The sequence below is a fragment of the Thermobia domestica genome, chromosome 9, assembly GCF_964235325.1.
Source record: "Thermobia domestica chromosome 9, izTheDome1.hap1.1, whole genome shotgun sequence".
In the NCBI taxonomy this organism is placed as follows: Eukaryota; Metazoa; Arthropoda; class Insecta; order Zygentoma; family Lepismatidae; genus Thermobia; species Thermobia domestica.
The window spans coordinates 181,640,829-181,668,482 of NC_137462.1; the positions used below are offsets into that span (position 1 = coordinate 181,640,829).

Genomic DNA, 27,654 nt, shown 5'->3' on the forward strand with positions numbered 1-27,654 from the left:
ATTGCACACACAGACTGTGATCCATATAGAACGGATTCTTACACACAACTACACTCGTCGCGCTGTCCGATAATATTCAAATAACTAACGAAATACTTTCTGCAGACAGTACAATTAGCCCCCATTCTATAATAGCCGACATACTGAGATCTTAAAGTTAAAGATCAAAATGTCGTTTATAGGCACTTTCTATGGTGCGAATTTCGTTCGAAACGAACGATATATGTGGGATCTTCTTAAATGTGTTTCCAATAATATAAGAAAACCATTAAAGGGAGAAAGCAAATGAATGAATATATAGCATAATTAAAATAAAGAGAGAAGTGCTACTTTTACATATTAAATATTATTGAGGAATTTGAAGAGACAAAAGTAATTAATTTACGAAGTAACGGAAAGGTAACTCTGATTAATGTTTGTACAATATTAATTTTATTGATTAAAGGATACCAATGACGCAAGTTATCGTTATTAGTATTACTAAGATACTTTCGTTGTGTTGTGCGGGTAAACAAATTTCATTCATTATTATTCTGATATTTATATTAATGTTTTCTAAAGAAAAATAAACAAGTAATGTTTTCTAAATCGAAAATATTTTTTTTCAATAATCTTTGATTACAAAATTATACAAAAACTCATAAGAATCTAGAGTACTATAAATTGACTTTGCTCAAAGCTTATTTACTATTAAAACAACAAAGTATTGTTTACAATATAAGATTATATTATAATACTATACTATTTTGAAGTAGAACGAGTTTCCTAATTCTTCCCCCGGTTCCATGTACTGTGTTTTAATATTATAACGATTTAGAACTCACAACATATTCAGTGGTAATATTTTACTTTCATAACTTAAATAAGGGTAAGTTCTTGCCTCAATATAAAGATCCGTTCTCCGTTTCGGAACAATGAGACCTACGGCCAATGTGAAGGTGTAGCTCTACATTTCCTTCTCACCAAAACATGGATGAGATGATATGATCGACACCATATTTCGGCCTCCTTCACCTCCCAAGTTTTTCCAGGTACTCATTTGACAGGTAAACCCCTGAACCGTGTATGGAGGGCCGTAGAACGACAGAATACAATACCGCCCTCACCAGATCCGGGCCGTCTGGTTAATAGCTAGACACCTCATCGACTCGTTCGTGTGTAGTTACATTATAGGAAAATGTTATTATCTTCTTCTTTTTTTTTTATTTTTTTTATTTACAACCATTTTTAATCAGGTTTTTTCTCTTTTTGTTACACTTTAGTTTAATCATTTTAGCAACAAATTTTAAATTACAGTAGCACTTAAACTTTTGGATTCTAAGTCTGAAGCAATGATAAATGCTCGCATTTATGAATATAATAAATTAACCATTTTCTGCAGAAGTTTTGGGATTAAATGTCCAATATGAAAACTAATTTTCCAAAGTTAATTCACATATTTTTGATGTTCATATCCGGCTTGGAAATGGTAATACGAAAAAAAAGAGCAAAATATTACTAATAATCAAATATCTATATGCATTTTCCTACTTTGAACATTAAAAAAATAAATTATTGCTAAATTTCTTAATTACATAGTGAACACATTCAAATGTACATTTACAAAATTACCTCTTTAAAGTGTAGAGTGGTTCACTGCGTAGGCAAGCTATAGCTGCTCGTTTGCGTGCAGCGGACAACACTCTCTTCCATCCAGAACTAGTAGGGGAGGGCCTACAGGCCTGCTATTTGAGGAACATGCCAGGACATGCTGGTTAGAAACAACGTTATATAGATGTAAATGATAACACAATCGTGATACAAATACACACACGCTTTTTAACACATTCACATAACAATAGTAGTTGTACTTGTCAGCTTTCGCACACTAGCACAGTGCAGGACGAATGACAAAATACGGGACAATTATTACGTGTAACGTTTGAAAAGTAATTCTAAGGACTGTGATCGACAGGTAAATGGGAAAATTAAAAAAACACGGCACATAGGTGCCATCTAAAAAGCTGCTTCGTTGAAACAAACAAAAGTGAGCTTTTCTTCTTAATTATCTGTCAAATAATGCAGTCATCTCACCTTTAATTTAAAATGTTACTTCAAACTTTTTAGTAAAACAACCTCTAAAACTACCTCAATCATTACTCAAGCTCCAAGCAAATACTTGTGCAATTGATATGAGGCACTTAAAAAGAAACAGTTGAATTAATATCCTAACAAATGGTCATGAAAGCGCAAGCAGATATATGTATATGGGAAAAGTTCTTGTTATATACGATCAATATTTGTATTACTCACCTATTCTTAAAACAGTTTATTGCTATACACGTTCTATTTTAATATTTAGGATGCATGCTATTTACACATAAATTTTAAAGTGTTTATTTAAAGTATTTTGTGTGGGGATTCTTATTAAGATAAAAAGAAACCAACGAAAAATCAGTAGTTAAATAATACAAAAAAAGTACTTAAATAATAATTCAGTCTTTACAAGAATTATTATTAATGCTTACAACTCAGTATTTAGCAAATATGTAGTTTTTATAATGTATATCATATTGATATAGATTCTAAATTATTCATTTGGCTTATTAATAAAAAAAAAGTTAGATACGTTTTATCTTGTAATTGTTGCTTAATGCCTATATTACATTTTAGACTAGACATGAATGTCTCTAAAGTCCAAGTTGAAAGATTACATTAATTTCTAGATCTACGTATCTCGTAAACAAATATTAAAAATGTAATAAAGAGCCTATCTGGTTTGCCATAAGAACAAGACTGTATCAGGTGATCAGGTCAAAAGTCATGTTGCGTGCTCAATCGAGTCTGGAGATTCCAAATCCAGATGTGAAATATTTCAAGCACGTAACATCCGCGTGGGGTGCCCTGGGTAATTCGAAGAAGATGCACATACTTTATCATTATTATTGATTTTACTCAAACAACTTGACTTTTGACTGTGTTCTATCCATATTCACCTTACGTGCTACACTTCGTTTCTAAGCTTTTCATTATGTACTTGCAATAAGCTTTCAATTAGCCATCTCCTTGGTATAGTTTTTGAGATATGTGGACGACTTCAGTTTTTCATTGATTTGCCAATGATTTCAATGTTCATGTTTCGTGATTTTTTACTATGTTCTAACCGTTTAAGGACAATTTCTTTTTTGAATATAGATTCTACATAGTCTCTTCTACATTTAATCTAAACTTCAGCCATCTCCCTCTTTTCGTTTTTGAGCTAAGAAGAGGAATTAGTTGGTTTTCATTGATTTTCCATTGACATTAACGTTAATATTTCGTGCTTTTTGACTAGGTTTCATCCATTTTAGGATAATTTACTTTCGGAGTATAGATTCCACATAATCTCTTCTACATTTGAGCTGCATTTCAGCCATATTTATCTTTCGGTTTTTGAGATACGTGGAGAAAATTTTTGTTTTTTCATCGATTTTCCATTGACATTAATGTTAATGTTTCGTGCTTTTTGACTACGTTCCATCCATTCTAGGACAATTTGCTTCTGGAATATAGAATCAACACAGTTTCTTTTATATTTGAGGTGAACTTCAGCCTTCTCCTCCAAAGTCTGTTCACATCATTGCAACCGGATAGGCCCTTTCGTATTTGTTTTCGAAATGTAGTTCTAGAAATATGTTTACTTTTTCAAAAAGTCTTAGAGCTCATTAAAATTAAAAATCTACTGGATCATATACTCCCTATTCATTACTGTGGAAACAAGACATGTAGTAATATAGTTAAATTGAAATAATTAAAGCATATATATTCCATGTACATGAACCGAAAATATAATATAAAAAATATAATTAAAAGTCTACGATTTTAGGAAAAGCAAGAAAGTGTTTGTCTTTTATATTTAAGGTACTTAATTCTATAACAATATAACGTTCAGTAGTAAATGCAATCAATTAATTAACTTACTTTGAGTAAAAGTTTTCTAAATTCGAGATTTCTATTTTATCGCCTTACAATTTAAGTTAGCAATAAGTGAAGTTAGGGAATATTTTATGATTTTGTTCCATTAAAATAATCTCAAAATAAACCAAATCATAATTTTTGCCATAAGAAAAGTAATAAACTTAATTTGTTATAACTCCTAATATTTCACGAGTTTGGTAACAATAACTCAGAGAAACTTAAATCATAAAGCTATCTTTTAGATACATTTGAACAGTTTAACTTCTGTCATTTAGCAAGTTATTATTTTCGGTACATTAAACAGATAAGGATTTTTCTCTGAAAATAAAACAACAATATGATATAACTATTTATAATCATTATACTCTGAAATAATTTGAAAATTAACCACATAACTGTTTTTCATATTCTCGCAATTGGCATCGTTCTCTTTGTTATTTATTAATGTGTGAACTGCGGAAAATATACCTATCCAACATCAATATACTACATTTCAAATTTATGTTAGTAAAAATTTTGTTATTCATTTTTACATGAAAACAAGGATTTCAGAAAACATTGAATTTGTTAGTGATAATTTACGGTTAGAAATGAAAAGAGGGAAATGGTTTTGAAATAACAAATTAAATCAGATAAAGAAAAGTAAACCAAGCGAACAAAAACAGAATAGTATGCAGCAAATTAAAAATAAAAATGGATTATATTAAACTTCACAATGATGAATGATATATATATATCCCCATTATTTAGTGCTGTTATAAATGAGTTTGCAAAAAACGTAAGTTTTTCTTTTCTTTTTTTTAATTTAGAAGTAATTTAAAATGATATTATGATGTGGGATAGATGTACCTGGGCAGAGAGTGCAGTGACGTTTGGCGGAAACAGGCTATCACAGCACGCTTCCTCTGGGTGGATACAACTGAGCGGTGGAAACCTTTACTTTGTTGTTGAGGATGGTCAATCTATGAGAAATAACACAAATTTTGAAATAAGAAAAAGCTTAAATAAACGAAGAAAAAGTGTGCAGGAGAATATATAATAAGCAAAATAAATAAAATTGAAGTTTGGACAAATAATAATAAGAGGCTAGATATCAGGCACAATCAGAGTAGTAGGTATACTTAAAGTAAAAGTAACAAAATAGTTTAGCGCTTTCGCTTTCATAAATATCTTTAATGGGTTCGCATGTTATTTGGACAAGAGAAAGGTACTTTCAAAATTATTTTCTGCTTTCATTTGTCTTTTTTAAAATTATTTTATATTTTTTATGAAAGAGACTAAACTATTATATTCAAGATTTTCATACACACCCAGAACATCCGTGATCAATAAGATCAAAATCACATAGATGGTAGAAGAATTGAAGATAAATATTTTGAGGTCTGCTGCTCATGAGCGGAGATTCATCCTAAGTTGACATTTAAATCCTTAGTTCTGGTTGAGGTGAGTATGTAGAATACATAGGCCAGTTAGGATGCATATCATATCAAACTGGAATTTGTTTGATATACGACGATATTCTTTTGTCCATTATGTTCGCATAACTACCTAATAAAGCCCCAATAATGAATATTGATATATATCTTATTAAAATGGAGTTTTACGAGAAAGCCATATATTATCGTTTGGAGCATGTACATGTTAGAATTTTCAGTTTTCCTTTCACACATTGCAGTATAATCTTTCAAATTCTGTTAAATGAATCGTTCTTCGTACGCATTGGATAGTTCTTTGTAGTGGTAAATGTATATTCACACTTAGCTCATTCTTGTGGGAACGTAAGATTTTTAAATTTGAATTATTACTCTCGTGAAACTGCTATCCCAATATTTCCCCAACTACGGTATATTCTGTCCAATACACTGTACATTAAGTGCCTCTTTGTTATTTCATGTCATGTAATACTTCATCTCACTTAAAAAAAAGAAATATCAATATTTACAATCGGGTCCCAATTTTTTGTATTTGGTATTAGCAAATAAGTACTGTTTTGGTGTGTAAACGTAAATATAAAGGCTATAAGTTACCAAACGATCGTATTCGAGCTTTAATGTGGCGTGCATTCGACCTGGCTAGCATATTCTTCGGACCCCAATTCATAAGTTTCGACTGGAATAAGTAACTTAAGTTGGGAATATCCTACAAGAATATCTAATTTCAAAATCCTTGCCTTGAATCACATCTGTGTGATTTTTACTCAGCTGATTAATAATTCATATATATATATATTTAAAAACCGATAATTGTTCTAACGTTTGATATGACAGTAACTGAAGTTTCTTTGGAAGGTAAATTTCTGATAAGAAGGGGAATGATTTTTGAAATTTTTGATGACTTTTAAAAAAATATGTTCTTCATATCCCAATGAAATCTTCTCTCTCTACTTTTATAAATATGTAATTATTCGTTTTTGATAAACGTCCTAACATAAGATATTAATTAAAGATAACGACGTAACAAAATAAAAATAATATGAAAGAATATATTAACAAAACTAACTAAAATCCCATCCTCTTTTATATAAGTACTGTTTAGTAATTTATATTTACAACAAACAAACTTTTCTATATTAAGTGAATATTGTGCTTTTAAAGTCGTTATTTTAAAATTGATATGAATAGAATAAAACACGAAATTGGCTATTATATTTTGATACAAATAAACAAGAGAATGACTGTCAAAGTGTAACAAAACGATCGTATTCAAACAAGTTATAACTAAATTCAAAAGTTATTATAATTACAGTGTAGTAAATTTAATTTCACACTTTCTATTTGATTTTTTTGTATTACCTTACATATAAACTAGAAACATTGTATTTTGTTCTTAAATTTACATTACCTAGGTAGTTTCTAAAAGGAACTTTGTTTGAGAAGAAAAATGCTTATTACTTATATGAATTCCATCATTATTTTAGGAATAATTCTTAATTTTAAGTATCATTCCACTAATCGTAAAGGAACAGTTGTGTATATTAGCCGACACTTTTTCATATGTAATTCCAATAAATAAACATAACAATCAACTTATACAACTAAAATAGCACCATATCTTTACCAAAATTTAATTTTAATTGGTACCACTCTATAGGTAAAGCATATTTCTTGTTTAAAAAAAATAACAAATTTAATGTGCTGAAAAACTTTATCTAAAACTCAATGAACAAAAATTAGTCTAATAGAAACGGAACATATTTGTGTACAATATTAACTAATTTTTAAAATGCTTTTGTAACACTGAAAACAGTAAAGTTAGTTCGTGTCTTTTAAATATGTTTATAGCCATATGTTATATTTATTGTATTCTAACATAATTGAACGATTATAGTAAAAGTAATAACGTTTACTTCTAAATTGAAGTGAAAAAATTATATTAATAATATTTTATTAGTAGTTAATGAAGTGTTATGTTCTATTTTACAGTATCCTCAAAGAAAATCAAGACGAAAATAGTGTTAATTTACATCAATGTACTTTTCTGCAAGAAATATAAACCTAATATATTAAGATAACTACATTTATAATGGTTTCCGAAAATCACATTCAGTATGCCACTACGATGATTATAATAGAAATAACTAAACATGTATCTAAGCAGAAAATTTATCTAATAATTATTTTTCCTACCAAGCCTGAACAAATGAATTTCTGTAGGTATATTCAAGTATAAATGCTACAAATAAATTATCACATTTTATATAAGTTAAATACAAATGACCGACAATTAATATATATATATATATATATATATATATATATATATATATATATATATATATATATATAATTTCAAAGTTGCACATGAAGCAAAAGATAATTTATGTGGCATTTCTATTTGAAATCTAAAAATAATCTTAAGATTATTGTTGTGAGTGTTTTAGTAAATCTCACTATGCTCTACATTTCCGAAAAGCATTGTGTGTTATTAGTTTTCGTATTGTAAATTTAGCATGCATTTTATTTGTTGGTATATGGTTAAAATGCTTTTAGTCCAATAAAATCTTAACAGATATGAAGTTATACCCTATTTTTAAATCTTAAGAATCATCTTGCCTATATTATGGATTCACTAGCTAGCAACGGTAGAGAGAACTACTTTGATATTTTACTTAATATTTCTTGTCAGCACAATCATAGAAGATGTAATTAAAATATTTTCCTTTACGAGTATTTACATTTTTTACATTAATCTGTTTCAATATTAATAATGATTTATTTAAAAAAAATCGAAGTTATGTTTCAATATACTGTAAAATTACAAGTAAGTTACTAATATTACAAATGGAATATTTGTCTACTGTTCCTTTCTGGTTGCCGGAACTTTAAAATAGAATTATATTCTTATTAAGTGAACATACAGGTAGTTATCATAATAATGGAAACACACATGTACTCCAATACGTAATTTTTGTGAGTTAGTAACACTCAACTTTTGTGCACTGTGATATCTTGTACTGGTGCTGTGAATAGTGCTGGAAGTGTACAATAAGCCAAACGATGGTAGTGTAAAATGTAAGTGCGCGGCTAGCTGGAACAAGTGTGTCCAAGACTTCCAGTGAGTTAGGTGTATTGAGTACAATCCAAGGTTCTGATGGTATACAAAACTCGTGTCAAGATATGATCAAAGAAGAGCAAATAAATGAAAGCAATCCTAGGTTAGAGAGATCGCTGAATGTTGAATAGGATTGTCTCGAAGTACCGAACAGTTAATTAAGTACAATTTACTGCAGAGCTTAATCAGCATTTGGAAGAACTTGCTCCTAGAATCACATTCTTACGAGAATTACACATCAACATCCGCAGTCGGATTACGATTTCTGAACCTCTTACTACAACTATCAAAGTGGTAGATCATAATACATGGATCACTAAGGATTGGAAGAAATTGTATACGTTTTGGTGATCATCTTCTTGTTTCAAACAACAGATCGGATTTGTGTATGGCGGATCTCAAAGAGACGTATGCTTCGGACTACTTATTTCTTACAGTTAAACATAGTAGTGGCCATGTTCTGATGCTGGCGGCAATTCAATATTTCACTGATTCTATTAATACTCCCAAAGAACAATGATTGTGTGGACATTTTAGGTGACCAGTAGCCTCCTGTGGCACAGATGTTCCTCAACAGCGACGTAGTATTTCAAGATGACAATTCGCTAATATACCTAACCTGTTCAGGTGTAGTTCGAGAAATATTAGGATGAACTTCAACACCTCTAGTGGCCCACTCAATCCCCCGATTTTAACATCACTAAACATTTATGGTCAGTTTAGAGCAGCGAATCCAGATCAGACTTGGTCTATTATCGGTGACGCAATTGATTGCAGCACTGCATGAAGAATGGTCTACCATTCCTCTTAAAAATATTTGTGAATCATATAACTCAATTCCATGTCAAATAATTAAACTATAATAGGGGCTAAAGGTGGTTTAATGCTGAAGTTGCATTTTGTTAATATGTTTCCATTATTTTGATAACCAAGTATATTTTCTACTATAGTAATAGCAAATTGCTTTCCGTTCTTCAAATCACATTAGATTGTCGTATCCATTTTAACAACTGACATCATTACAATGCATGATTTTACTTCCTTTTTTAAATGAGATAACAGATATATCAAATGAATCATTTTTAAATTATTATCCATTCCAATACAAAATAATTTTTATATGGATTATAAAGTATTTTGATCTCTGACATGTCTTCATTTAGTAATTTCAACAAAATGATTTAAAATAAGATCTTGTAATTAGTCGAAAGAAGTATCCAGAGCTCAATACTGCATAGCGGAAGAAATAACAAAGTAATATTTGTAACATTCCTTATTCTGGAAATGAAATCTTGGTACATGAGATTCAAATAACCACTAGCAAGAATCATATTACGAAATATTATTAAAAAGTGAGAATGAACTGAGGGCGATTGATTAAAGTTACATCGTAATTTAAGTTTTCTTATATAAACAATTACGAAGAAATTATTGCTTTGTTAGAACACCAAAATGGAGCTCTAAGTACTTCAGTTCCATTCAAACACTATTGATAAAATTATGTAAGGATTACCGTATTTATTCATGTATAGCTTGTTACGAAACTTTGTTTCAACCTAACACACTTCCTTAAATATACTTTTCTATATATATATATTTTAAAAAGCATTACATTTCATACCATTATAGTTTGCGTACTTCCAATCATCTTCGCAAATGTGATAAATATTTTTATACATACTTTTTTTTTGTATGAACTTACCATATGTAATCCAAATAGTACTTTTGCCATAGCTACAATTCTTTCTACAAGTTCATCTGTCTGGGGAGTTTTAACTTCAGCAACATCCTTCTTACTTCCAAGTTTTGAGTACAAGTGGTGTTGCCAAGACATTTCGTCTCCAGGATCTATCTTGTCTGGGAGCGTCAATTGAGTTTTAGCGAAATCAAGAATCTCGTATTCAGGCATTTTCTGAAATAAAAAGAAATAATAATTATTATAAATCCGAAATTAGTCGAAATACAGTAATCGGATATTCACTACTGGTCTTTTCAACACAAAGTGAATAATATGCTGTTGTGGATATTTCCAGATGTAGAGGTATTTCCACTATCATAAGTATAGGAACCTCAAAATCAGGGATAACGTTGCTTTTTAACGAGAAAAAATTTAAGCAAAGTATTTATAAGTTACTGAATTAGTAAATTATTTCTTCTTGATGGTAAGAATACTTCTTAGTGGAAAATGCTTTGTTTTCACTCTAAATCTCTTTTCGATATGAAGTAATTCCTTAAAGATATGTTTAACTGATTTTGGAGCATTTCAGATTACTTTATCCAATTAGAAATGTAAAACTTGCATCTCTACAGACACAACCATGAGAAGCAAAGCAAAATGACCGAAGCTAATAATCTTTTACATAAATCTGACAGGCTTAAAATGAATCTCGTTTTGCTTTCTTAACAATATTTTCTTAGAATTGTATTTTGAATCTACAGTGCTTCAAAATAATCAAACTAAATGAATAATTAAGTTTAATATGCTTATAATTTTAAAATGTTACGAAATTCAATTTACCTTGAGGAACCTATCTTTACAATGCTGTACAAGTTCTTGTTCTCTTCCAGCAAACAGATTGAGACCAACTGGTAGAAGTCTCTTTAAGCAAGCCACCATTAAACTAGCAGCCAATTCTTTACCTTTGTCTCTTTTCTTGTCACGGTGTTGCTTCTTCTTTTTCTGTAGACAGAAGAAAACAAATCATAAGGCCATTAAATAAAATTTTGATGGCACATTGACTTTATAATAGTGATTTTTAATAGATTTTTATGAAGGAAGAAAGACATTAAAGCCTCCCTACGTTTATTGGTTTAGTTTTCTCTTAACAATATATTTTTCTTTTCTTTTTATGGTTGCGTAATGTCAATCCTTGTATAAGAATTATTTAGTCTCTTAATTTAACGTTAAAACTGTTTCTCTCATTCAGCATTTACGCAAACCAATAAAATATTGCATAAAGTTGACTGACTATGACATCTCTCGGGGATCCGCAGTAGCTCAGTGCTCACCTCTGGTAAGTGGGATCCCGGATCAATCCCAGATCGCGCCAAGTGGGCTTTGTGATGGACAAACACCGTGCTTATGGCTTTTCTCAAGAGTATTCCATTTCCTTCCACTTTCTTTACTCCGCCATTCGTTCATTAACATTATTCCAGTCTTTCTTGGCCTCGGTGTATAATAATGGCATTTTAAACTAAAAAGATGATATATCTTCAAGCTGTGTCCTTTACATTAATATCATTTGCATTTTCTATAAGTATGGTCTTGGATCCGAATTTTTGATAGGAATATACGTAGTTCAGATCTCACAATAAATTTTAACTCTCATCTTATAATGTTCTAGTACGAAAAGAATATTAGAGCTCTAATCAAACAAATATAAACTTTCCACTAATATATATAAGCGGAAAGTATATTTTTGCTTGGTTGGAACTTAATGTTTTCTTTCCGCACTATAGTTAATTTTTACATTACCTAACTCATAATAGTAGTTAATGTATCTAGAATATAGTATTTAATTATATATAACACCCTATATAGTATTTGCTCTATCATAGGATTCATATATTTTTTCACTGTTTATGGCTTGCAGAAATAGTTTTCTCAAATACTTGAGGTATTTATTAAACAAATCTCATACTGAGTGTTCTATAACTGGCAATATATAATTAATAGTTCTTCTTTGAAGAAGACTTCTGCTGATCATGTAAGAAAAAGTAATAAATAATATACATAAATTATGTAAATCAATAATACGAATTATCCATAAATAAATTCACAAGTTGAAATAAGGTTTTGTACGTACCTTTCCACCACCTTGTACTGCGCCTGCTTCTGGAATGACGGCAGATCTTCTGGTAGCTGATGTTGGCATTATAAGGGCCATATTATCTATCTCATTGGCAGATATGAAATTTTGTTCCTCTCGCACGAAGTACTGAAATACATACAAATGTTTTAATTCAGTTCAAAACAGGATATATATATATTCCCGTTCAATTAATAATTGTTATGAAAAGTACATCCGAGTTTTTTTATTATTAAGCTTTGTAAAATATGATTTCCGGTGTATCTTTAATATGCACAAATGAGAAGAGAAAGAGTGAAATTCCTTCAAATAAAACATTTTTAGGACAAAATAAGAGAATTTCAAACTTTAAAGGTTGTTTTCATATGAAAGTAACTCACCTGAGATTTTGACCAAATATTGAATATTTCAGACACATGATTGTATAAATCTTCAGCTTCAGGAACATTATTTCTCAACCAATGGTTACGTTGAAGGTCAACGTATTTTATTAATAGTGGGTAGAAAGCATAAATATCGCGTACCAGGAGCTGCCAATCTTCTTGAATTTGTGATTCAATCTGAAAGTTACAAATTACAACTTCATTATACATTTTTGAAATATATTGAAAATAATATGTAAGAGAATGTGTTTCTGTGTAAAATGTTAAACATCAGACATCGAATAATGCTTAATTTTCGAGAAAATATACCTGTATATAATGTAAAACCTAGGAATGTATTACTATAGTTGGGAAGACGTTCATATTCCTGTGCAAAGATTTGCACTGATATCAAGCTGTAATTTAATGTTTGCAATGATATATATTTAGAATGAGAATCTATTTTATTACTTCCCTTTGCACCATCATATATATTACGATAATAACTTAAACGTTTGCTTTATAAAGTGGGAACAAAATTTGTTACACTTAATAATTTTAAGAGTATTATTAGTATTTTGAGACTAATGAGATACAACATGAAATATGCATGGATATTTTTGATACTTTGAACCGGCGCAATTTTGTTGTTTTCTGCGCTATAAGTATTGACAATTCAACTTAATTACATAATCTTACAATTGATCAAAATATTAATAAAACTATTATTTCCACATAGATTGATAAATAATAATAACAATATTATTATTATTATTATTATTATTATTATTATTATTATTATTATTATTATTATTATTATTATTATTATCATTATTATTATTATTATTATTATTGAAATTGCAAAGAATCATTATGATTTAGGCAGGAAGAAAATGAGATAGAAATCTTTTTCTTGGAAAATTAAGTAGTAATTTACGTAGTATATGCAATAGTTGCATAGAAGTATATATCCAAGGGGTGAGGATGAACTTGAACATCATGAAAATTGATACCGTTAAACTCAGCGAGCTAGAAAACTAGTATCTGTCGTTTTTGATTACTTTTAAAATCTCGTCCCCTCCCTGAGGAGTGGAGTATGATTTTGAAGTTGAATTGGATTAAAACTGTCAGTATTCATCTCAGCTACCTTAACAACTATGAATTCAACTCTAATATTGCTCGTTTTCGATTATTTTTAAAATGTACGCATTTTATTCTTATGGAAACTTTGCATCCCCCATATCTCAGCTCGGGTGTGACCTAGGGGCCTGGAACAAGTCGTTTTGAGCATTCCTCGGAAAGCTTTAAAACAAAAATAAAATTTCATGTTTCTATCTATTATGGCTCTCGAGTTGAAAAGCTCGACAGCGAAGACAGCTTAAGAATTAATAAAATGCATTTTCTCCGCACAATAAATTAAAACCTACATGAATAAAGTAGATGCCAGTATTAAGAGAATGTGTCCCCAATGGATGAGTGGCTAAGTTCGTTACCGTATAATCAAGGAGTCCCGGGTTCGATTACCGGTTTGGACACAAGTGGTTCGGATCCCAAGTTAAGCTGTAGATCTCGTTCTTAGTACATCATCATCATCCCATGGAAAGCAAGAAAAACTACCATGGACTCATCTTGCCCAGAGACCTTCGGGCAGAACACTACATCATTATCATCATTGAGAGAATTAGGCCATTTAAAATTTTGTTGTAACTTTTATAACTTGTCATACTTAAACTGCTATTCAACAAGAGCTAGTATGTTTGTAAAATCACGGCTTGTTTAGTTGTCTTAGACATAAGTTTGTGGGGGGAGGGGTGGCAAAGTATTTAGAGCACAGGGGCGCACAATATACAAATACGGGCCTGCATATGAATGAATATGAATATTGAATGAATATAGAATCATACAATTGATTCAATAATTGATAAATTATTGATTCTATATTAGTACTATTCATGTGTCAACTGAAATTGTTATTAGCCATTTTTACCTGTGATGTATCATCAGTTGATGACTTCAAAAAGCCTCTCAATGATTCCTCTTTATGGTACATAGCATCAGTTCTTTTCTTAACCCTTTCAGCTAATGGTAGGAATGGATCCTTTAGTAATTCTTCTGATGAATTTATTATAATTTGTTGAGTATATGCTGAAAAAATAAAATTATATTCTCAGTTATCCAATATAGAATAAATATTAATGTCTAATCTGCAATTTATGTGTAATACTCTTAGTAGTAATTTAACACAAATATCACATTTACGAATGCGTTAAGATAGTCAGTAGATTAAATATGCATTTTAAAAAAGCTTTATATATTACTATACAACATAATTTTTATCACACATACTTCTACATCAAAAAGTTATTATTTTGTTATTTATGGAACATAATTCTTTTCAGTGTTTTGCGTTCCTTTGTTAAAAGACAAGGTTGAGAAAATTTGACATGAAAATAAAAATTTTTTAAACAACAATGTTAATATTTCCTTGCTTGTCATTCTAGAAAATATATTACAATAAAAAGATAAACTTTCTATCAATAGCTACTTTTCTTAAAATTCAAATATATTATTTATGCAAATGAATAACTAGGAGACAAGATTTTTTTAGAAAGTTTGAATAATATTGTGTTAAAGTATTTTCTTATGAATATTTTAACTTTCTGTATGTTATAAACTTTGCTTAGTTAATTCGATATTCAACTACCTAATATGATGTTTTTATGTTCTTTTTCTGATGAAACAACTAAAAAAATCTAATTTTTTTTACCGGCTATTCTAGTCATCCATGGAGCATTTTCATTTCCAATGTTTTTCTTGATTAGTTTAAGAACACTCTTCAGTAGCTGATTCATATGTTCACTCGTAACCATCGTCACATGGTTCCTATGAGAAAATTATAAAAATACAATATTATAAACATACAGGTTTTATATCTACCTGTAATGTTAAGTTTTTCACATTTTAAGAAGATTGAATACAACGATTAAAATTAAAAAAAAAAAAAAAAAAACTCTTCGAATAGTATGTTGGTCAAAAAGTGTTTTATCCTGGATACTAGCTTCGAGGAGAATTCTAAAAAGAAAAGGAAGAAAAAATCAAAAAGGAAGAGAAATTGATGTGATAATTTTGTTTGTTATTCTGTTAATGAGTTCGTAGATGTATATATATTTCTGTTTAAAGATACAATCATGTTAGAGGACAAGTTCAAGGACTATTATTATTATTATTATTATTATTATTATTATTATTATTATTATTATTATTATTATTATTATTATTATTATTATTATTAGGATGCCTAGCTGATCTACAAGATCATATGTGAAATATTGGTTGTATATATGATATACAACAAATTATATATTTGTGCTGGGATAATGGAATCTTATTTAAAATGTTTAAGAGTTACATTGTTAAGCAATGTTTGCAGTGGTTTTGGATAAGGCTACAATCATTTGTTTTTCTTTTTTTATTTGTAATGATTGGTCACGATAGGAATTTAACTTAACATATAAAATTGAGGAATCTCAAGTTTGATTTGAAATTACAAAACAACTTAATGAAATATATAAATGGAATACATGTTATAATATACCAGGGTAAAGAAGTTCAGATTAAATAAAATAAACTGTTCTAAAATTGATTAAAATGAATATCAAAAATTCTGATTCAAAATATCATAATTGAAGATTAGAAATTAAATATTGTTAATGCATGATATTTGTGTATTCATTTTAACCACTCTAACTTTATGATTTGATTAAACAGACATACCAATTCGTTTAACGTATGGCTTTTGATATGGTATGAGCTATTATCAAATATTGCCTACACACTCCAGTGTCAACCAAACATTAACGATACTCTTAGTAAATTAATGTTAAGTAAGAATTTATTTAATTCGTTAAATGCCAAATAGACTTTCGATGTGCAGGATCTAGAAGATCACACAAATTTCAAGAGGAAATGTGAAATCATTTCAAAACACATGAACATTCACGAGAGAAATGTTTTCAAATAATTTCAGTTCAACTCTGACTGAGTATTGATAAACTAGAAACTGTATTCTGACAGAAGGTCTTGTATCAACTAATTAGGTGCAAAAAGTGATCTAAGTCGATGCACTATATTGTATTCTCAAGACATTTCGAACGTTTTCCTACTGTTCTTTGACCTAAAATTAAGAATAAGATCCCTTAAATTAAAAAAAAAAATTCTACCTTCTAAATAGCCATTTTTCTTAAAACTAAATAAAGAAATGTTAATAAAGGTTCTTATAGAAAGCTTCACATAAATCTCATTTGATTCAAATAACATGTGTTCAATAATTAACATGTAAATCAATAATATGAATGTTGACATGCTAGGATCTGCACTAGTTTTTCCGTAAGATGTACTTGACTTGTTAAAGTATTTACATATAACAAATAAATTATGACAAACCACACAAAACACAAGTCAATTTCACTCTAATATGAAGCTACACAACGCTTGACCTAAAGTGGCACATTTGTACATTCAGAGATTTTTCTTTCTATCTTTCTTTCTTTGTCAGATGCATTTAAAATTTTTATTTTCTCTTTTCAGAAGAGACAAAACCATGAGGCAGAAAACATCAAGGAATAAAAATAGAACAGATTTACCAAGAGAAGAGCTGTGTTGTACGGAAACACATTGTCAAGTACGTCAGCGATCAATGGATGAAGATGATTTAAACTAAAATATGGCGGAAACAATTTGTGTGCCTTTCTTGTTCCTTGTTGAAAGGTTGGCAACTCATGTTATTATTTTTATTGTCACACCAGTGTTATGACGAATGGGAGGCGGTAATTACAAAATTTTCACAGCATTGGCATGACAATAAAATTAATAACATGAGTTGGCAACTTTCCAACAAGGGAAAAGAAAGGTGCACAAATTGACTCCGCCATATTTTAGTTTGCGTCATCTTTATCCGTTGATCGCTGACGTACAACGTGTTTCCGTACAACACAGCTCTTCTCTTCGTAAGTCCGTTTCATTTTTATACCTTGATGTTTCTATTCTTTTTCTTCCTGTTTTTAACCTCCGTGACCAAGACTTCAGGGGAGAGTCGAAAGCTTGGAAGCTTAAAGGAAATTCAGGAATTACAGAAGTCTGTAAGTACATAGAATAATAATCAACCAGACGTACTTTAGTTCACATAAGATACGCGTGAAACTTATGTGCTCTATAGTTTTTCTTAAGCATATATTTATTGAGTTTAACATGGAGAATTCTATTGAAAAGACATAGAATTCAAAAGAAGTTTAAGGAGCCCCATTCTTAATTCTAATTAGTCGAAGAACAGAAAGAAGGCGTTCAAAATATCTCAAGAATATAAATAGTACATGAACTCTGTAAGTGATTGATTGGTATAACTACTTAATCCTGGAATACTAGCCTTGTTTTATAGACGCTTAATACTAAACATAAGTAAAACTGACTCACACACTAAATACATATAAACATCGTGGCATAAATAGTAGCCTTAACTGTCATATTAGGTATATTCATTCAGTAAGTCTTTGACGTTGGGGAACACAAATAAACTATTTATCCATGGCCACTGCAGAGTTCGCAGATTTTTTTTTCAATAGGAGAAGCAAATAATCGAAACACAAGAACAGTAACAAATAAACGTGCACACGTGCACATAGTACTACACGTAAAATATTATTTACGTACATCGCATAACTTAATTGACTACAATAAATACACTAATAAAAATGTATTTAACCCATAATATGTATGTAAGCAAATCTAATATGTTTTAACGTGTATATCGAAGAACTAAATTCTATTTAAAAATACAGGGGAGGGCAATTAACCTCCCATGCCTCACTCTAGGACTGATAATCTCTTGTTTGATCCTTTGAATATATGGTAATATATTTTATAAGGAGAGCGATTTAAATTTTCCACCCCTATGCTGCACGCTGTTTCATGTTCCAGCCTGCTCAGCCTAGACGTTAAAATCCGCGCCTGACGTACTGATCGTTAATTATGTAATAGTCTTATGTAGTACAATTAACACGAGTAACGCTAAACATGAGTAAAATTTGCACATATTTTTAACCTTTAAATACTGACTATGAGTATATTTTACACACTAACATTTTCTATGAATATTAACAATAAGTAAATGTGACCCACTTTCTTTCAGAATGTTGTACTTTTCAATAAAAAGAACTGGTAACAATACACCTTCTTTGGCAGCAAATTACTTGATAATAAGCAAGAAAAGAACTATGGGAGGTATATCTATAAAATCGTAAATAGAAGAGGAAACACAAAACAAAAAAAAAAGAGCTAATGAGTGAAATTTTCTTATGGTTAGTATTCCAGGGTTTAAAATGATAGTAACAACATTTGTTATAGAATTGTTATCAAAGTATAAAAGATTATAAGAATAACAAAAAAGTCGATACTTACTCTCCAGTAGGACTAACGTTATCTGGACCCTGAGACCACCAAAAGGGAAGATATGAACACAACAAAGGCAGGATAACATCTATCACATGAGGCGCATCATTGTGCGTCTTTTCTGATTCTACGAATTGATCAACTTCATTTAAAACTGCTTCTAAAGTAGGCATACTTTCTTCCATTCTAACTAAGACATCTGAAAAAAATAACATTAGAAACTCACTGTATGACTCAAATTACTGATTAAAAAATAAACTTGTTTTTTCCATTGCACATGTGGAAATATAAAGTATGTGGTATTGGTGTTTCCTTATACCCTCTAGTATATATTCAAAATTTAATGGATTTCAACCCTAGAAAACTAGCTATTACTTAATAATTGTAATTTCAGTGATTTTGTGAAAAATTACTCAATTTAATGTTTTTTTTTCAATCTAAAAGTTATGTGATTTTTTCAATCATTTTTTCCAATATTATTATTTAGAAAGTTATAACCTTTTTAAAATAAATCAGAAACAAAGATCTAAATAAACTTTACACTTTTAACTAAGTCCAATAGAAGTGAATTTTTTTTGTCTCCATATATTTTTGTATTTATGATTAATATTTTTTATTAAGCCATAATATGATCTTCTGAACGTATTAAACTAAATTGATATGATTGTGAATAGATACATACACACTTAACAAGAAATAGTATACAGTGTGATGTTTCGATACTATAGCAGCGTCTTCATCAGACACAAGAATATTTCTCTCTTGTATTTGGTAAAGATATTGCTATATATCGAAAAACCAAAATGTCTCTTCTTTGTGTTTGGTGAAGATATTGCTATAGTATCGAAGACACAAGAATGCATCTCCTTTGTGTTTGGTAAAGTCACTGTTATAGAATGAAAGACACAAGAATGCATGTCGCTTGTGTTTCGTGAAGATACTGCTATAGTATTGAAGGGTTACACTTTAGTTTATTAAAGGTGTATATATTTCGTTTAATATGCATATTTTTGGTATTACTATTACATTTTCTTCTTGTCATGATGTGTAGTTTCATTTCAATTCAATGGAGTCCTTTATCTATAGTCAATTATACAATAACTTTATAACATTTCTATACATTTTTATATATCTTTTTAAAGACGTTTGGTGATGAAATTATTAAAATATATTCTATAAATTTAGATAATTAAATATATATTCCTCAATTAAACTTACTCTGATTAATTTCTCATGAGAAACTTAGGAATATTAATAATATTCATGATGTACTTTAGTTGTTAATGAATATAAACTTTTCATGAAATAGTTTTGCACAAAGTGAGAACTTTTTATTTCTATCAAATCGCTCATTTCTTAAATATTAAAACAACAATAATAAACTAGAAAATGTTTGACACTTTAAAACTCCTTCTTTTGTTAATTTAAGTTAAAACAAATATATTTTATTTACAATAAAATTTTGATTGCCAGATTGAACTCAAGGCAAGCCCGGCAATTAAAGTATTGGGTTGGGTGGGCAATTAAAGTGTCGTTTTTGAAGATTAGAAATGAAACAGCAATCAGTTTGTTACGAAAGTATTATTTAGTCAAAGTAATCGCCCATGACAGCAACACACTTCTCCCAGTAAGTGAAAATTTCTCTATATTCTCAAGAAAGAAGTCTTGAAGTATGAAGGTAATGAAAGCTATGAAATCATTTTTCATGGAATTTGCATTGTCGAAATATTTTCCACGAAGATTGCCTGCAGTAACCGAAACAGATAGTAGTCCGTAGGCCCGAGATTGGAGTTATATGGTGGATGTGAAGGGATTTCGTATCCTAATTCATAGGGGCGTGCAGTTGTTCATACCATGTGTGGACGAGCATTGTTATGAGTAGTCCCATTATGAGTAGTTCCATTTTGTTGACTAACGAAGACTGCTATTGACGTAACTTCTGGCGTACGCAAATGATTTCTGCACTATATGCCTGTGTTGTGATATTTTGAGCAGATTCCGGAAAGTTATAATCCACTACTTCAGAGGCATTCAAGTAAACAGTGACCATAATCTTCGTTGGATGGAGAGGTGGTTTAGCTTCCTTCCATAGTGGTTTTCGGCATGCAACTACTGCCATGACCTGCTGAAGTTGTCACAAGCAATCCATTTCTCATCCCAAGTAACGATACGATGCATCAGTGTATCTGTCTTATTCCTCAGACCGAGAGACGAACATAAATTTCGGCCACCATATGTTCTGTTGATATTCTAGTTTTACCATACGACCATGAAGCTTTCATTAACTAAACACTCATTCGATATGTGCATTACTAACTGGTATAGCGAGAATATAGTGCATTATTTTGAACAGGTTTCGTGCATCTGGTTTTTGAGACCCACCATAATTTATTACAATTGTTATTATCCTTTCCTATTAAGTGTTGATATTATAGACTACCAAACAGAAAACTCATTTTCCAAAACTAATTTTAAGCTATTAATTTTTCGGTTATCCAATCATTAAATAAAAACAAAGTTGGTGTCAGGTGATAGATGCAACAATCAAAATAATTTAAACATAGTCTTCGTTACAACAACATAATCCTTGTAAATAATTTAAACATAGTCTTCGTTACAACAATATAATCCTTGTAAATAGCTACTAACAACCAGCACAATGTATACTACAAGGTATAAGTGGCATATATAATTAATTATATGTAATATTTAAGCACATAGATTTAGTTCGTTGGCCAGTAGATCCATAGAGTGTAATTGAACCTGAGCAATGCTAGCAGTAATTGCTCACAAAAGTGCTTCAGTGTTGACATTTAGTGCTGTTGTATAGAGTTCGTAGCTTTCAGAACAGAATCGGATGGTATTGCATTACTGTTTGTGAATATTAGTCTTTTATGACACACAGCAAAAGTACAAATTATATAGCACTACGAATTCCATTTACCTTGAGCTTCTAAAGATTGATCCGCATACTTCTGCTGTATAGAAAATTGGTTATGTTTATTTAAATGAGGTTCGAGGTAAGCAACTGGGAATGTAGAAGAAAATGCCCCTAAGCAGGTACCGAGAGCTGGCCTGTGCCTTTCTATTTCAGTCTTCAAATATTTCCTGAAAAGAAAGAAAAGAAAATTATTCTCGAATTCTCAAGGATATAGCAATGTCACTATTTAATATTCATACACTTCGTATTCTCCTGTGTTACTTCTCCGAAAAAAGTCTTTTTTTTTTTTTTTCATGTTTTGCACTTCAATAGTTAAGAAAATTAATTCTAATTATGAATTTCTCTTTTCGAGTTTTTTTCTTTTTTCTTTTAGTTTATAAAGAAGAAAAATGTACTGTTTACAACAATTTAGTATTATTGTAAATATTTATGAAAATACGAAGTATAAACAGTTTCATTCTTAAAAAATCTTCTTAGATTACGAAATAATTTCTTGAATACAATTTAAAGAGTAACATAAAGTTTCAGCGACAGGTTTGGATATCTTCTAACTATACTGACAAAAGATGGAACTGATATAATCTGGAAATATTGCCTAAGAAATTCGAAGGATCAATGTAAAAAAAAAAAAAAAAAAAAAAAAAAAAAAACCTATTAAAGGATCCTATACTGGTGTCAGGAAATCGAATTAAGATTGTTATTACCCAATTCCAATAAGGCTCAACTTTATATTATTAGTCCATTTTTTTCTTGGCCAATCTAAATGTCACTTTTCCAAGAGCTTCCCAGCTAAAGTTTCAGTTCATATGAATATCTTGAGTGTCTAAACCTAATCATTCGTAGTATTCTGTGAACACTGGCACTACAACTCAGTATTTATTTTTTTAAGGAATTATTAGTGGGATGAAAACACTTTTTCCATTTAAAAATTAACTTTTACCCAACAGTTATACAAGTTTGGTGTCTACACATTTCAATTTTATTACACTATATTTAAATAAATATTACTAAATGTTTACCTAAATAACAACAATAACTACTAGTACTACTAATTGTTACTATTATTATTTACACTTGTGTATTCAAAACTAATAATATTGTATATATAAAATGCTAATTGCCATAAAAAGTAATGTGATGTTCTAAAGAGTTTTGTCATATGAATATCGTTGTCAACTACATCGTTTTCATCTGAATGTCAGGTGATTAGGTTAACATTTGTACGATAATATAATAAAGGTATTAAATACCATCCTAAAGTCAAACCAAAAGCCTGTCAGTTCAACAGCCAGAATTGCAACACGGAAGCAACTAACTTCGACGTGTGTTTTGATCATTAATAATTTAATAATTTAAGGAATTTTTATATTTGTCAATTCTTATGAAAACAAATGTAATGAAAACTGCAAAAATACTCTCTTCTGCTGTTGACAATTACTGTTTTTCTGCATAACTTACCTTTTCTACAATCTAAATATGTTTCTATTATCCTTTCTGCTACTCCCATCACATTTCATTTTCCGTACTGTTTAATGTTTCTGCAACTCTTTAACATTTTCCTACTTTTCCTCTTTTCAATTTCTTACATGTCTGAGCCTAACGCAAAACAACAAAGAGACGCCAGAAAGGGGAAGAACCATCTTCGATACAATTCAGACGAAAACAGCAATCTCATGAATACTAGTCACAAAGGTGAGGGTAGAAAAAAGTTTGCTTAGATGTACGAAGAATGGTCAATTTTGTCGTTCAGAATGTATTTTTATCTTCAATTAAGGAGCTTAACTTCCATATTGTAAAACGAGACTGAAGCTACAAGACTGAGGGACTCCAATCACTAGCAGACTCCATCTCTTAACAACTTAGTAGAAGTGCCAAATCCAGACGCGGAAGGAAGAGATATGTCAACAGGACCATTGGGAGGACTAACTTGGAATTAAAGCCGATATTCATACCAGTAGTGTCCGATAGTCTGTGTGCTGTTAATGGTCGCCTGACGTAGTGACCGAAGTTCGTTTTCCTTTTCAACAAGAGAGCCAATGACGGGGAAGATCAACGAATAAATGATGTGTCAGGTATCGATTAGGTTATTATTGTAATCCTTCCACTCTCTAAATAAAATCTTTTCAATTCTCTTTTTTTTCCCTCGTCTTCGTTTCTGTCCACATTTTCATTTATGAACGTGTATTCCAGTTATTGTTCCTTCTGCACGAACAGCAAAACAAATACTTCAATTACGAAATATTAAAAATTCATTTCGCTAAATGTGGCAGTGAATGCATTTATCTCTCGTTTCATTTCCGTATACAATCTCTACTAATTTCAAGAAATCAAAGGCATCAATGAGTACATCGAAGTCATGGGTTCCATTATTTTGAATTACTTCTCACTTTTCTTGCCATCATAAATTGATGATTCCTAATTTTTCTCAACTATAGTTAAATAAGAATTTTAGCTCTAGGAAAAACATAAACTTATTTTAAAAATATTAAAATTAATTTTTACTATACCTATCATGAGTAAGCGTTCCGTCTGTGCCCAAAGTGTAAAGACTGTTGAGCATCTTATAAGATGCAACTTGGATATCATCCACTAGAAAGCAAATGAAAAGAGAAATACTTTAGTCAAATAACAACTTTTGCAAGACCATAAATAATACACATAAAATGTTTCTTGAAACAACATTAATATGAGCAATTCTTTTAAAATCTAAAGTTGAAAACGCTTAACCTGTAAAATGTTTTTCAATACAAGGAGAATAAATACTTTCAAATTATCCCTTTTTTATTCACGATAAACTGTAAGTTTAGTTTGCATTCTGCATTTCGAAATAAAGTTTATCATGACATACAAATGACTACATCTCAAATATTAATATATTAATATCTATATCTATTTATCTCTCTCCCTCTCTCTCTCTCTCTCTCTCTCTCTCTCTCTCTCTATATATATATATATATATATATATATATATATATAATATATATATATATATATATATATATATATATATATATTCGAAATGCAGAATGCAGAATGGTAGGTAACTCCACCGACAAACTTTGGGAGGTGATTCCTTATATGAAATGAAAGAAAAAAGTTCTAATAAACATGGGACGAAAAACGTCTCCTTTCAGAGTTATGAGCCGCCGAAAATTCACGTTTCGAAACGCTCTGCCTTAGAAACTACAGGACCGATCCCAAGCGGTTTAAGGAATTACACAGGAACTAGTATGCGCTCTATCTAAATATCCATGTTCTACCGTGGTCCGTTATTGGCGAAAAGACCTGTAAAAAGGAAGTTTAGGTATAGTGATACTCTTTTAAGTACTAATGGCGCGTTCGTTTCGCCGATAACGGAGGATGTTAAAACATGGATATTTAGATAGATCGCATACTAGTTCCTGTGTAATTCCTTAAGCTGCTTGTTATAGGTCCTATAGTTTCTAAGGCAGGGCGTTTCGAAACATGATTTTTCGAATTTTCGGCGGTTCATAACTCTGAAAGGAGACGTTTTTCGACCTATGTTTATCAGAACTTTTTTCTTTCATTTCATATAAGGAATCACCTCCCAAAGTTTGTCCTACCACCCTGTATATATATATATATATATATATATATATATATATATATATATATATATATATATATATATATATATTACTGTGTATATAATACTTTTGCCTTACAAACATTTTCATCATTTTGTAAGCATATACGTGACATTCAGAAGGCATTCATTTGCTACATAATCCTAATCAAGAATATAAGACAAGAAGTGACTGCAAATAGTCGATGTCGGCTTTCTTTCAATTATGATCCTTACAAACATGAGGAAAAATTAAATTTTGAATTTACATAGCACAAATATTAATGAGTTTAATAAAAGTGAATATATATATATATATATATATATATATACAGTGGCGGATCTAAGGGGGGCTATAGGGGCTATAGCCCCCCCCCCCCTTGACGGTGAGGTATACACTGGATAAAATGGGTTTCAATCCTGTTTTACACTGGATAAAACGGCAAAATATGGTTTAGCCCCTCCCTTGATCATATCCTGGATCCGCCCCTGTATATATATATATTAACAAAACGTGCTACGTAGACTAACCAAAACATATCCGACTTAGGATGGTAGTAACGCTTATAAGGAATTTTTCACATCACCATATTTTTGCTGGGCAAATTCTCTTATTTTCTTAGAGAAACGCCTTCCGAAGCATTCACAAGATTTTAAATTGCGTACAATTGGTTAGTTCAAGTATAATTCTGTTTTCTATAATGCTTCCTCTAAAACTATTAATATATTTATGTTGTTATGTAGTTAGAAAGTCCATTTTTTCATATATTACAAGGCTTATTAATTACAAACAAGGCCAGTTTTGATTTTTTCACAAAGACTTTTGACTTCTATTTCTAAATATAATCATATTACAAACGGTAAATAGGAAACCTTGAACATTCTGGGTGCTTTTATAACAAGCGCAATCAACGTTATGCTTCCTTTGAGAAATGTAAAAATTTGAATTAAATTCATTCTTTAAAAAATTTCTTATATCTCAACAAAAATTTCTTATTTCTTATTTCTTATATCTGTACAACATAAAACATCTTTGTTATAAACATATCTTACTAACAGAAGTATAAATAATATTAAATTGTATTAACTTACAAAGGAGATCACCGCCATATTCACAATTTGATAAATGATCAAACATCGCCGTTAGAACTGGAAGAACAACTCCATTGATATAACTCAACGAAGTACACGTTTTGAGATGTGTTCCTCGTAAATGGCTGTACTTGCCCTGTAATAAAAAATGTTTAAATATTCATATAGCTGCATCTATAAAACAAGTTATAAGATTTATGCCTAATTGTTTTACTAATTCACTTGTAAAATATAGTTACTTCATTTATCATAACCTTGAACGAGTTGCGACTGAATTGGTGTGACAATTAAAGTGAATAACAGCCATTGTTGTTTTGTATACAAACTTTCAAACACATGTATACAACTGCAAGAAAAAATAGGTATACAAAAAAAAAAAAAAAAAAAAAAAAACTTAACGTCCCACTTTGTTCTTTAAGTTAAATGAGACGGATGATTAATGGAAGTATATGATTGTGAAATTAAATTTCCGTGCTCTCCCGTCGGGAATTGAACCGAGAAACACGTGCACCAAAAGCATACAGGTAAGTTACTAGACCAGCGAAGAGGGCTAAAATAATAGGCATGCGTGTGTTTTCTTAGAATAATTTTTCCGTATTTCCTCTGATTTTACGTTCATCTAGGTAAACCTAGATCTTTCAAATAAATTTAGTAATGATAGTTTTACTCGAAAAAGTAGTTAAATATCGATATTTAACTCTATAATGTAAAACATATATATTTATAAAAACTTCCTCTCCAATATTTTTAACTTTTTAAAGCATAACCTTCGAATGAAAATTATATGCTAATTCTTATTACTGAGCCTTAGTAGCAAATAAATTTAATATTTTTTTCTGGATTCGAAGCAGAAAAAAATACTAAGAAACATTTTCACTATTTCCATTTGTAACAATTTTTGTCTGTTTTATCGTATTCCTTTTGGCTTAAAAA

The 27,654-nt window shown here is 30.1% G+C and overlaps 1 protein-coding gene across 7 annotated transcripts in view; it reads right to left on the minus strand.

Moving 5' to 3' along the window:
* Positions 1-27,654, minus strand: part of RyR (Ryanodine receptor) — a 395,937-nt gene that overhangs the window by 54,935 nt on the left and 313,348 nt on the right. For 6 of the 7 annotated variants that reach the window (XM_081725586.1, XM_081725584.1, XM_081725585.1 and 3 more), the window contains exons 65-75: positions 26,722-26,857; positions 24,551-24,632; positions 22,047-22,210; positions 19,112-19,301; positions 15,426-15,541; positions 14,646-14,803; positions 12,677-12,856; positions 12,294-12,425; positions 11,006-11,167; positions 10,190-10,399; positions 4,786-4,898 (exon numbers count right to left, since the gene is read on the minus strand). In XM_081725586.1, coding sequence (XP_081581712.1) covers positions 4,786-4,898; positions 10,190-10,399; positions 11,006-11,167; positions 12,294-12,425; positions 12,677-12,856; positions 14,646-14,803; positions 15,426-15,541; positions 19,112-19,301; positions 22,047-22,210; positions 24,551-24,632; positions 26,722-26,857 — 1,643 coding nt within the window. Of the gene's footprint in view, positions 1-1,611; positions 1,725-4,785; positions 4,899-10,189; positions 10,400-11,005; positions 11,168-12,293; positions 12,426-12,676; positions 12,857-14,645; positions 14,804-15,425; positions 15,542-19,111; positions 19,302-22,046; positions 22,211-24,550; positions 24,633-26,721; positions 26,858-27,654 lie in introns of all 7 variants that reach the window. The other variant, XM_081725582.1, reaches the window with a different exon arrangement.